At 41.1% G+C, this 13103-nt stretch overlaps 1 protein-coding gene across 1 annotated transcript; it reads right to left on the bottom strand.

The window, feature by feature from the left end:
* Positions 1-1270: 1270 nt before the first annotated feature.
* LOC123412487 (ABC transporter A family member 8-like) lies at positions 1271-9290 on the bottom strand. The gene is made up of 18 exons (XM_045105434.1): positions 9090-9290; positions 7852-8209; positions 6449-6525; positions 6214-6358; positions 5893-6012; positions 5669-5796; positions 5059-5223; positions 4757-4919; positions 4547-4672; positions 4365-4448; positions 3785-4146; positions 3232-3432; positions 2813-2922; positions 2618-2702; positions 2260-2388; positions 2078-2183; positions 1886-1974; positions 1271-1783 (listed from the first exon to the last, which is right to left on the bottom strand). The coding sequence occupies exons 1-18, from the start codon at positions 9210-9212 to the stop codon at positions 1484-1486; spliced, it is 2871 nt and encodes a 956-aa protein (XP_044961369.1). The 5' UTR covers positions 9213-9290; the 3' UTR covers positions 1271-1483.
* Positions 9291-13103: the final 3813 nt, after the last annotated feature.

Genomic DNA, 13103 nt, shown 5'->3' with positions numbered 1-13103 from the left:
TCTTGACCATGACTTCCCAATGCCTATCCAATGTCTCTTGCTGATATTCATCATAGCTGATGTCAAGGTCAAAATCAAGATCGCCAACATGCTCATCGTTCCCATTAGAACCATCAACACCCCCCTGCAAAATAAGACATATCACCATGTTCGTCAGTCTTTTGATATGTTAGTTTTCATGAGTAATTTGAACATGTAATATGACTTACTTCGCTCATATTTCCTTCATTAGATGCATTTTCATCATCCTCATCATTATCATCATCTTCATCATTATCATCATCCTCATCATTATCACCATCCTCATCATTGTTATCATCCTCATTATTGTCATCATTCTCATCATTGTCATCATGTAAGGTTCTCGTCTCAGCGTCACCATCGGTATTTCTCTGTACAGATTCAAAAGTGTAAGTGATAATACAATTTGTATGTTAGTAATAATACAACAACATATTTAAAACATACCTGGGTTCCACTTTCAGCATAAGATTGATCATCGCTGTCATAATCGTCATTGTCATCATTAGCATGCACCTATTTAAATTCAATAGCAATTGTAAGTGTTAATGTAATAACTTATATTTTCATTATTTATAGTCAACGTACACAACACTTACATTACCACTATATGATTCATCCTGACTCGTATAGTTGTGTCCGAGTGATTTATTTGCATTCAATGACGAAGATTCATCATCACTACTAGAGTCATCGCGAGCATATCCGGTGTTGTCTTGATCTATTAATAAACCTTTCAATAGGTATTGTATGAATGTACAATGAAATCGTGAAAAATTATATGGATTCAATGAAAAAACTTATTGTCCGTCGTCGAAGGGTTGATCGACATCGTTCGACGTCGGTGCCACGTCGGTCACTGCAACCGCCGGCGTCGAAGCGGAGGGAGAGGGTCACGTCGCCGGTGGAGATGTGTGCGGCGGCGTACCGGCGGCGGCGGAGACGAGACGTCGGCGACGTCGGCGACGTGTACTGGACTCGCGGTGTCAGCGAAGACGTGTGTGTGTGGGGGGGGGGGAGCCACGTCGGCGAGATCGCGGCGGCAGTGTCGCGACGGCGGAGTCGGCGTGACGAAGTTAGGTTTTTTTTTTCAACCAAACCGCCGACGCATGGGTGACGTGGCGTATGTACGACGGGCGGGCGGGCGTACGACGGGCGGGCGGGCGTACGACGGACGAGCGGACGGCGCGACGTATACGGTATGGAACGTGCAATGACCATACTGTCCTTATACGTTTAGGGGGGGTTGTACCGAAGAAGACCTCTAAGAAAATAAGCTGTTGAGTGTTAGCTAGGTACATTTTCTGACTGTGCATCTAAATATACACATCTGCAACATAATGATCATCATACACATACAGAAAAGAATTTCTACATACAGGATTAGCAAATCATTGACTCCACAAAAACAATTTCTACAAAGTGTACACGAGGACATCACAAGCAGGACCCTTGCGCCGGGCTAAGAGAGTTCGTCGCTTGACTGCGCCCCTGTGGCGACCTTGACGAACACATCTTCCATGGTGGTGTCCGCGAGGCCCCATGCCTGCACTTCCACTCTTCCCTTGAGATTCTCCACGGCCATGAAAACATCTGCAATCCTAACTTGTTGCTTCGGCAGCTCGTATTTCTGCGTTCCTGACAAATGATATACCTTCCTCGCATCCGGTGAGAGCTTCAGCGCCAAGTCCTCAACTTCGCGCTCGAACTCCGAGGATGTTGTCATCGTCAGCACATAATAGCCTCCATATCTAGCTATGAGCTGCAATTATAAAGTTTGAAGTGCTTAATGTAAACAACAGTGTCACAGCTGATCTTCCATTATGGGGGAGGGCTAGTTATATATAGATATATGATCATATACCTCTTTAGGCCTTCCTATGCACTGGAGCCTGCCATCTACCATAATACACAACCGATCGCAGAGAACTTCGGCTTCTTCCATGGAATGGGCTGCAAAGATGCCAAAGAGGATCAGTGGTTTGATGGCTGCCATGGAAGAGGAAACAACTGTGGCCAAGCACAAGTGAAGGAATGGTCATAGGTTGAAGGTTACTAGTAAGAATGATTGCTCTATCTTGCTTTGCTTGCTTCACAGCAGTCCAGAGACTCTTCCTTGAAGCTGGATCCAGTCCAGTACTGGGCTCGTCCATGTACACTACCTGAGACGCATTTATAAAAGTATGAGCATGGATCAATGGTGACTGAACAAAATAAAGATGACGTCGAAAGCTATACTTTTGCATTTCCAATCAGCGAGATGGCGACGCTAAGACGTCTCTTCATGCCACCGCTATACTTCTTGACTTGCTTGTCAGCAGCACCACCAAGAAGTAAATTTACACTTCTTAAAGATTCTTCAACGGCCTAGAAATCATTGCCATTAGATGTCAAATCTGAAATCATTTTCATTTCAGTAAGTCTTTTTTCAGGTTTCTCTGTAACCCCAAAGAACAAAAACATACCGTTACATATCTTACAGGGTGAATCCAAAGATAGTAGAGAAATTTAAGTCTTAAAAGCAATAGCATACACTGTTTTTTCTTCGAGAACATATGCTAATGCACTATGTGATTAGTGAACTGTTATAACTTACAAGGTCCAAACCAGAGCCACTGAGGCTCTTCAGTCGACCATAAAACTGGAGATGTTCTCTGCCAGTCAGCATCTCCCATAGCATACTGCATCCCAAAAATAGAGACAACATAATGTGAGAATCAGAAGGAATTTATCATGAACTTGACCAAAATTACTGAGAAATTATTTTGAAACAAAGAAGTGCATATCCTACTCATTCTGCGGGCAAACCCCCATGCTATTGTATATGTTTTCCATGTCAGTATGTATGCTGAAATCCTGTACAAAAGCATTCCCTGATGTTGGCTTTGAAAACCCAATCATCTGTCAGGCATCAGCAAGAAGGATAAATGCCACAATAGGATTAAGACACCACAACTAACCAATGATAGTACGCAACTCAGAACTTTGAAAAGGAATTAGTAGTTTAATCATGAAGAAAGATGGTTAAACTGAACCGCAGTACAGATGACTAATAAATAAGATTGCAAATGAAAGAATCAGCATGGACAAGATTATAAAATTAGAATTAATGTGTTCAAAAATGAAAAATTGGACAAAAAAGACTTGATGTCTTCCACATGTACATTGTAACACAGTTAGGATATAGCAAGTCAATTAAGGGTGACGAACCATGCTAATAAAAGAGCTCTTGCCAGCTCCATTAGGACCAAGAATGCCCAAACACTCTCCGTATGGTAAAGCAAGTGATAGACCTCGAACAGCATACTTATCAGGGTTACCATCCTTTCCATGATATACTTTCTTGAGATCATCACAGACAACAGCGTAGCCACTGTTCCGCTGCTTTAGTACTTGATCAACAGTCTCCCTCTGTGATTCACCATACCAAAATAATATGTCAGCACATAATCAAGGAGCAGCTGACGGTGACTTTCAATTTTAGTTCTCATATTATTACTCCAAATATTCATGTTCGATATAATCAAATTATCACTGTTGCAAAACATTCCCGCAACATCGTGCGGGGTATCATCTAGTTTTAGTTACAATGACAACATAGGTTTTTGGGGACATAGGTAATTATATAGTTAAGTAAATAAAATAATGGAGCCTGACAGATAATTTTCAAAAATTCAAAGTACACATAAAACAATACTGGGAAGTGAAAATTTGAGTTGTATGCAGGACAGCAGGAGTGATAAACTGTAATATAGTAACTTACTTCTTTAATAATGTCTAGCTTCTCCATTTCTACATGGACATCATTATCGGCAACTTCGTTAACAGCTATCCTTCTCCAAGTGGGGTTCTTCCTTAGGAGACGTTTGATGATGGAAAGGAGACCAGAGCTGTTTCCAACTGAAGCAGCATAGTCAAAATAATATGCAATGGGAAGCAAAACCAACCACTCAACAATAATAATGATCATCACATCCCTCATTCCATTTGTACGGTCATTTAGATCACTCCATCGCATGCCAGGATTTCCTGTTTCTGAAGCCCTAATAGCATACTGGCTAAGCTCATATAATCCTCGATATAAAGAAAATGCAGGTATTATCTCCAGAACTGTAATCCAGTGTCCTGCAGTAACACAATAGGAAAAGGATGGTGAGACTGGAATAGGAAAGGCTGCAAGGTTGGTCTCAAAATGGATGGTATATGTTCATCAGAAAGAAATATATTTACTTGCTATGCCATTGTTAAAACTTAAAACTGTAATTAATTATATTGAACAAAGTTAATGTGAACTTTGAATAGGTAAAAACTCAAAAAAATACTTAAAATGATTGTGAACTTACTTGGAAATTTCCCACCTTCAAGAAAATTCCGAATAAGAGATCCTGCCATTAATCCTGACCCAAATATGTACAAATATGCAATTGCTGGCACCAAGAAGATAAGAAGCAACAAACATCACATACCTTGCAGCAACGAACAATATGTAACGAATGCGAAAATAAAATGGTAAAATAACTTATACCTTGAGCAGTATTAACCTTCGAAAAGAATGTTGCAGCTAGGAAGGATAATACAATCTGCAAGTTAATGAAACTGAAGAAGAAAACAAACTGGATACTGTAGCCATTCGTCTTGAAAAAATTTAGACCTGCAAAGTAACAGCTGAATTAAGATAAATGGCTTGATAAGTACTATTATTTTTGTTATAACTATGGTTGGATAGCTTTGATACCTATAAGGGATCCAAAAATGACAAATAGCACAAGATACACTGTAGACAAAATAAGGAAGTATGCGTAGTAGATAATCCAGTAAGGGCCATTTCCAAGCCCGTGCATTTTCATCATTGTTCGGAGCTTATGTTGCTTCTCATATACAAGGTATGTCAACATAACCTGCATTAGAACTTAAGAGGTTCAATCACTGCAATCATGCAACAATTTACTCTGCGTAAATTTTACTGTATGCTAGATATCCTCTTATACCCAATCAAGTTCCTTGCTACAATAAAATAAATGTCAAATCTGGTATTACCGGGAAAAGCAACGCAACAACCCATTCAAAAAAGAGAGGACCAATGAGGGAAGAAAAATCAATCGTCAGACGAGTCGCTTGCTTAGGCATTTCTTTTGTGAACTCAAGCAACATTTTTATGCCTGAACCTGGACCTTGTAGGAATTGGAGATATGCATTTGAGACCTACACACATGTTAAGCAATGTGTTAATGGGAGAATGAGTTATATAACTTCCTGAATGCATTGATAAAAGAGCAACATATCCAAATTAAAAATAGAGTAGTGTCTTTTTGGAAAACTGAATTTCCTGTAATGAATTGGGACAATTTTGGTCATTCAATATTTTCTTGAAAATTAGAAGTCAACAGGATGCAGAAAATGTCATTCAGTGATATGCTAGTAGCAAAGCAAGGTGTATATATGGATACGCTTGCTCATCAGTTTTTTCCTCTTTCACGCCATGTTGCATGTTTTCATAGATCTTCTTGTGGATTTATTATGGGATCATGAAGTGGTTCAGAGTTCAGAACAGTAAATATGTAGGATAATTTTGTTTTCAGCAGGTTCATAACAAAACTAATAGTAACAGGTCAATGTTCTTATCAATGAAGTAGTACATGGCACCCACCGCATTCAGTGAACGTGAAACGCGCAGAAGTCCGAATGGCCTTGGGACATAAGAGATATTCTGATAGGTCGAGTTATACAATGCAAGCACATTGAAACGCCTCTCATTTGAGTCCTGGAAATCATAAGCTATAGCAACAGAAGTAGTTAGTGTTACTGGTTCAATAATGCCCATATATAATGAAACAACAGCACCATATGCATAAAGAAAGAGAGGTGTCATACCCATTGCAACTTCACTTATTCCTTCCCCTATTTTCCCTTTCCTGTATCCCTTAAAGGTCTCATCATTGATTGTTCTTGAACTATTCTGCCACAAGGGTAGACCTTGAACACATTTTATCTCTGCTAAATGAAATTTAGAAGTTCAGATATGAATTCCAATTCAACCAAACACTTCAGAAGAGGTGCATAAACGATAATACCGGAACATCATCATGGGAATGCATCGAATTTGATGGTTCTTATGAAATAGACAAATAATGGAAATTATTATGCTAGACTATTCCACTGAGAAACAAAACTAGTGATACATAGAAACTTTACCTTTCTGAACGTTAATAGCATCAATTGTAGTGCGGATTGTAACTGAATCCCTGGACTTGCATTGAGATTGAAGAACATAGATGGGTACCTCCGAGATAAAAGCAGGTTCAATGAAGCCCGTAGAAGTACCTGGCATATCTGTGCCCTGGAATTACATAATAAGAAAGCAAGTCTCGACCGACATGTTCCGTACGGAAACAAACATACCAGTAATAGTCTGTTTATTTTAACTTACCAGGAGAAGACCAGATATGCTCGCATTATCAGAAAGATTTGAAAGTGGCAAGTCTGTGAACATGTTTTGCATGACAGCTGTCAAACAAAAGCAGAGTTGATGGTTAGAGGAATGTTTTTTTTTTTTGAGAAGGAGGAAGCGAGCCCCCATGGTGATATACAAGGAGATATCCCATGGTGTATGCTCTTTGCGGATGATGTGGTGCTAGTCGATGATAGCCGAACGGGGGTTAATAGAAAGTTAGAGTTATGGAGGCGGACTCTAGAATCGAAAGGTTTTAGGCTTAGTAGAACTAAAACTGAATACATGAGGTGCAGTTTTAGTGCTACTAGGCACGAGGATGGAGAGGTTAGCCTTGGTGGGCAGGTGGTACCGGAGAGAGACACGTTTCGATATTTGGGGTCCATGTTGCAGAAGGATGGCGATATCGATGAAGACGTGGGCCACCGAATCAAGGCTGGGTGGATGAAGTGGCGCCAAGCTTCTGGCGTACTCTGTGACAAGAGAGTGCCACAAAAGCTAAAAGGCAGGTTTTATAGGACAGCTATCCGACCTGCGATGTTGTATGACGCGGAGTGTTGGCCAACCAAGAGACGACATATCCAACAGTTAGGTGTAGCAGAGATGCGCATGTTGAGATGGATATGTGGCCACACAAGGAAGGATCGGGTACGGAATGACGATATACGAGAGAGACTTGGGGTAGCACCGATTGAAGAGAAGCTGGTCCAGCATCGTCTCAGATGGTTTGGACATATTCAACGGAGGCCACCGGAAGCGCCGGTGCATAGCGGACGGATAAAGCGTGCTGAGGATGTTAAGAGGGGTCGTGGTAGACCAAACTTGACATGGGAGGAGTCCGTTAAGAGAGACCTGAAGGTTTGGAATATCGACAAAGACTTAGCCATGGACAGGGGTGCGTGGAAGTTAGCTATCCACGTTCCAGAGCCATGACTTGGCTTCGAGATCTTATGAGTTTCAACTCTAGCCTACCCCAACTTGTTTGGGACTGAAAGGCTTGGTTGTTGTTGTTGTTGTTGTTGTAGGAAGCGAGCCCCCGGCCTCTGCATCAATCGATGCATGCAGCCATGTATTATTTAAAAGAGTTCAAAGCAACATCTTAGGTCCATAAAGTTCTGAAGCTCAAAATAAAAATGAAAACAAAAGGTGATATGAAGAAAAACTGCCACATCCGGCGTAACTAAGAGCAGACTACGATGCCTATACACCTAGCCTATTATGTTAGAGGAATGTGTTGAATGTGCTATATGTTAGCAGACTTATCTATCACCCTTATTTCCATTATTACTGGAAACAAAGAAATTCCGGTACAAAGAACACACTTTACTTCTCAGCACAATAGCTTAAGAAGATTTGTGGGGATAAAAATAGTGATTACTTACTAGTAGATAGAGTTTCATTTGCCCCCGTGAACGGTATGGTAGCCGGGCAGGACTGTGATTTTCTGCATGATTCAGAGGAATCCTGGATGGCACGATACTCAGGGCCGGGTACTTGCAAGAGAGCAGGCCATTCAGAAGGATTTGGTATAGGGCAACTGCCAGCCTGGTCCAATGTAGAGTACTGAATGCCGCACACATTTTGACAAGGACCAGTGCCATTCACATCAACACACATGCAGCCACACTTGTATTTCGGTTTATCCAATAAGTTGTTGATGACACGCTGGAGGACACTGAGTAATACACAGAGGTATATCGGAACTATGATTAGCCGAATGGTTGCCTTCCTGTTGCGTTTCTGCAAGGCGAAGACAAATGGTTTGACACCTCTTAGCACGATCCAAACAGCCAGTATGCAATTACAGAAACTGATGCCAATGATGCATGAGAAAGTTAGAAACTACCGGTTTCTTTTGTATATCCCCTTTTCTTTTAAAGGAAAATATGCTATATCAGTATATATCTGATACCATGGTGAGCCACTCCAAAAATATTTTTTTCCTAAACTGACCACTCGCCAAAACATCTATGTGTAGCACATCCCTTTATTTTTCTTAATGTATTAACCAATAAAGTTGAAACATATGGAAACATGTGCTAGCCTATAATAATGAAATATATATAGTATCATTTAACCAAATAAAAATATATATAAGAAGAAATGGATGTTTATTGTTCTTTAACCTTTGTAAGCGACCGGTTAGTAAGAAAAATAAGCATTTCAAACAAATACTGGCTAGAATTACAGCGTGCACATTGCACTACCAAATAATGGTTGTGATGTTCACAAACTGTATTACCCAATGAGTGGTATTGACAACTTGGCAACGATGTAGTTTTCGATTTGCATCAAAATATTACAGCTTTCTTTTATCATATCAAGCTAACAGGATAATTGACCAATCATTGCCAAAAGCTCAACAACAACAATAACAAATATGAGTTGTCGCAGCATCACCATGGAAGGTGACATTCATAAGTCATAACTCCGGAGCCATGTAAGCTAGCAAACAAGCCTGAATTTCTACATCCATCTTGCAGCTGTACAACATCAGACCACCACCCACCCAATCCAATTATTTCTAAGAATAAAAGAGCAAGCAAACCCCTATCCAGGGATTCCGTACTACGAATCCCAAAAAGAATTGACAAAACTGCAGAATGGGCATGGATTGGACCTGGAATATGAGATTTTTGCGCAGGAGGGCATTGGTCTGCGAAGCGAAGCTCGGCGGCCTTGATGCACCACCACCACCGGCAGCGGCGGCCGCGGCGTTGCCGGCGCCCGACAAGGGCTCCATCTCACGGCGGCAATTCTTGGGTTTGCTCTGTCTTCTCTGTCTTTCCTTTGACTGGTAAGGTGGAAGAGAAAGGGGCAGGAGTTCTTGGCCGTTTAGGAAGGGGGGATTTATAGGGTAGCCACCCAAGAGACTCCTCCCGCCACAATAGACTATTTTATATTTCTGATTTCAAGAACAACTATTTCTTGAATCTTGAAATATTTTTTTAAAATCTAAATTTATTATAAAAGTTCATCAAAAATACAAAACATCTCAAACATAACAAAAATTACATAAAAAATTATAGACCATCAAATGATCACTACCGTCACAAACGAGTCACGGATGCTCACTTTATAAATCTCTACTATTAAAGGGGATCTGCCGTCTGTCGTGATGGTTTGACCTTCTTCGACCGAACGCCACAAGGTGTTTGAGAAATCTTGTTATAAACTGATGCAAAAGTAAAAACATGACAAGATGTGTTGGACACCGCTAATAAGCACATGAGTACACTACTAGTGAAAGGGAACCAGGAGAGACGGGCGTTTTGGCTACTGGGCTCGCATGAGCCTAGGACTGACAGTAAATTCGTTTAAAATAGTAAAATTAATTAAAAAACTAAAAAAAGTATGACGAAAATATGCTTGAGTGCATGATATCCGTGCTAAATTTTAGATCCTATAAATATATGAGTAGCTCTCAACAAAAAAAATGTGGAACTTTTTACTGTTTGTACACTGTTTGGAGCACTCATGCGAGAGATACTCGTCCGAATCCAGTGAAAATTGACACTCCTCATACAGTCAGACATTTTTCATGCAAAAAGATCATTTCTTTTTTGTTTTTATACTTATCTTTTGATTACGGTTCACCAGATGCAGATAAGCCCAAGCTCAGAATCGGATATTCGATGAGGAGGTCATTTTTTGCGAGAAAAGGAAATAAGGAGACACTCTTGTTGATAGCTACAGTGTAATGACTTCGTCAAATTTTTAAATAAATGGCTCTGATCTTCCGTGTGCCTATTGTGGAGTGTATATAGGTGTATATGTTTGTGTTGAACTCAGTTTCTTAAAATGTACGGTGTTTTTATTTTGTAAAACAAGGCAAAGAACTCTACTTCAACATGAGTGATGAGTAATACTACATATGTTTATGTATCCAGAATTAAACACAGCACGTTGTGTTTATTTTAGAGACCGAACGCAAATGGATGAGATCGAACAAACTTTGCTACTACTTCTAAGGCGTTGTACAAAGCGTACTCCCTCCGTTCCAAAATAAGTGTCTCAACTTTGTATTAGCTCTAGTACAAATTTGTATTAAGCTTGATACAGTTATTTTGGAACGGAGGGAGTACAATATAAATTATGTTTTTTTTATACATTAGTGTTTATTTCTATATGAAGGATGTCAAATTAAGTACTATCTCTGTAAAAAAATATATAGAAGTGTTTAGATGACTACTTTAATATCTATCTTATAGCTTTCATCTTTTACAAGTAAGCATTGTTACTTAAGAAAAAATTGATTTACTCCTATTTTTTAAGCATTTTTCTTAAACACCTTGCATTGTACTCCCTCCGTTTCTAAATATAAGCCTTTTTAAAGGTTTCATTAGGGGGCTACATATGAATGTATATAGACATATTTTATAATATATATTAACTCATTTTGCTTCGTATGTAGTCACTTAGTAAAATATCTTACAAGACTTATATTTAGGAACGGAGGGTGTACAAGGCCTATGCATGCATAAGAAACACCCGGCGCTAGCAATGATGCGACAGTTTAGTGCTCCCTCCGTTTTAAAATATAAATCTTTTTAAAAAATTTATTAAGAAACTATATACGAAATAAAATAAAAAAAATTATATTTTAAATTATGTCTATATACATTTATATGTAGTTTTTTAGTGGAATTTAAAAAAATATATATTTAAAACGGAGAAAGTAAATGTGAAAGACGTCAACTTCTTGATCCAGAATAATGAAATTTTAGCCAAAGGAATGTGTGATTCGCCCCCCTGAGAAAACAGGGGTAAGTGGTCTCTGTGATTTGAGTTTGACTTTGGTACCTGTGCGTGTTGAACCACTCCGTTGGATGCTTTCTTCGAACCTTCCTGCATCTTGATTTACGCGGTTAGTTGATCCTTCAAACTAGTGTAAGTACGTAGGTTACAGCACCTGCACATCGCTAATTGCCAAGAAACTACGTACATCATCAGTGCATTTCACGGTTAGTACTTTCTTCAAGCGTAAACCTACGGTAGTGTATCTGTTCACGTGTTCGCGGATACCAGGAGCCCAAATCAACACGGGAGTCTAAGGGTGTGTTTGGTTGGAGAACCAACTGTCATGGAATGGAATGGTTCCATGGTTCCATTCCAGAGGAACGGGTCGGTTCCGTTCCTGTGTTTGGTACGAGCAAAAAAGTGGAACGGGATGGTTCCGTTTCAGTGTTTGGTTGGGAGGCATGGAATGAAAATTTCGCTGTGTCGCCGCGCTGGAGTAGCACCTTCTACCTGCATCAAAACATTGGCAAAAATCAGCAGCAGCAGGCAGAGAGTGCAGCAGGCAACGCGGGCAGCAGCAGGCAGCAGCAGGCAGCGCGGCAGGGAGGAAGGGGCGGCGCGCGCAGCAGCAGGCAGCGCAGCAGGCAGCAGCAGGCAGCGCGCGCAGCAGCAGGCAACGCGCGCAGCAGCAGAGCGCGGCGCGGCAGGGAGGAAGGGGCGGCGCGCGCAGCAGCAGAGCGCGGCGCGCCAGGGAGGGAGGCGGCCGGCGGCCGGCGGCGCAGCGCGGCAGGGAGAGAGGGAGGCGGCCGGCGGCCGGTGGCGCAGCGCGGCAGGGAGAGAGGGAGGCGGCGCGGCAGGGAGAGAGGGAGGGAGGCGGCGCGGCAGGGAGAGAGGGAGGCGGCGGCGCACCTGGAGAGGGAGAGAGAGCGCCGGCGCAGCTGGGGAGGAGATGAGGATAGGGCTGCGCGAGACGAGCCGTTCCGTGCGATTCCGTGGATTTGCTGGTGCTAGCGCATTCCGGATCTGAGGGGAATATTCCCTAAAGTGGAATGGGTGGGTTCTACTCCGGTTGGTAAACCAAACGCAGGAACGAGGGCTAGGAACGGGTCCGACCCGTGACATTCCAGTCCATGACAGCAACCAAACACACCCGAGCTACACTGACCGGAACGACGTCGACCTCCAAACCAGGAAGTCAACAAGCGCCCCAACGAAATAAGAGATATACCAGCAGTCCATGTCGAAATTAGAAAGAGATAGGTATTACTCCCTCTGTTTTTATTTACTCCCTCCGTTCTTATATACAAGACCGTAAACCAAGATTACACGTATCAAGGTAAAATTTAATATCTTTATAAATAATTTTTTAATAGAATTATTAATACATCACATGCATGCAAGGAAGAAACTGAAAAGTGATTGGACTGTCATTATGTTTGTATGCGTGCAATTATTAAATGGGTTGCTAGTACGAGCAAATATCATTAACTTTTGTCTCGATTACTGTTGATGGCCTTGTGTAAATGCAAACTGCATTTTTTATAATGACCTTGTATAAGTAAATGAAGGGGTACTCTGCGTACTTCCTCTGTCACGGTTTAGAAGGCACAGTTAAACTTGCGTGCGTTTTTAAAATATACAAGGTTTAAGACGTGAAATCAATTACTCCTATTAATTAGTACTAGTACTACTCATGCATGCGTCCCCCCAATTTGCTGCTCACGCATTAGTACTAGTATTTTCTCAGTTGATTAGCCGCATTAGCATCTACATCTGCTACATCTCACAACCAATCGGTGACTACCTTGGTCCCACAGATTTTTCAAACATGCCTTCTAAACCGTGACGGGTGGAGTATTAAAGTTTACTAAAGTCAAACTTTATAAAGTTTAAA

The sequence above is a fragment of the Hordeum vulgare genome, chromosome 7H, assembly GCF_904849725.1.
Source record: "Hordeum vulgare subsp. vulgare chromosome 7H, MorexV3_pseudomolecules_assembly, whole genome shotgun sequence".
Taxonomy (NCBI): Eukaryota; Viridiplantae; Streptophyta; class Magnoliopsida; order Poales; family Poaceae; genus Hordeum; species Hordeum vulgare.
Note: the sequence above shows the minus strand (reverse complement) of the source record. Positions and strands in the feature narration are given on the sequence as shown.

Coding starts and splice junctions, on each gene's coding strand:
- LOC123412487 (XM_045105434.1), bottom strand. CDS start 9,212: ATGGAGCCCTTGTCGGGCGCCGGCAACGCCGCGGCCGCCGCTGCCGGT. Junction 8,210..9,089: donor GCAAAAATCTCATATTCCAG/GTCCAATCCATG, acceptor TTCGCCTTGCAG/AAACGCAACAGGAAGGCAAC. Junction 2,184..2,259: donor CGCTGATTGGAAATGCAAAA/GTATAGCTTTCG, acceptor AATGCGTCTCAG/GTAGTGTACATGGACGAGCC.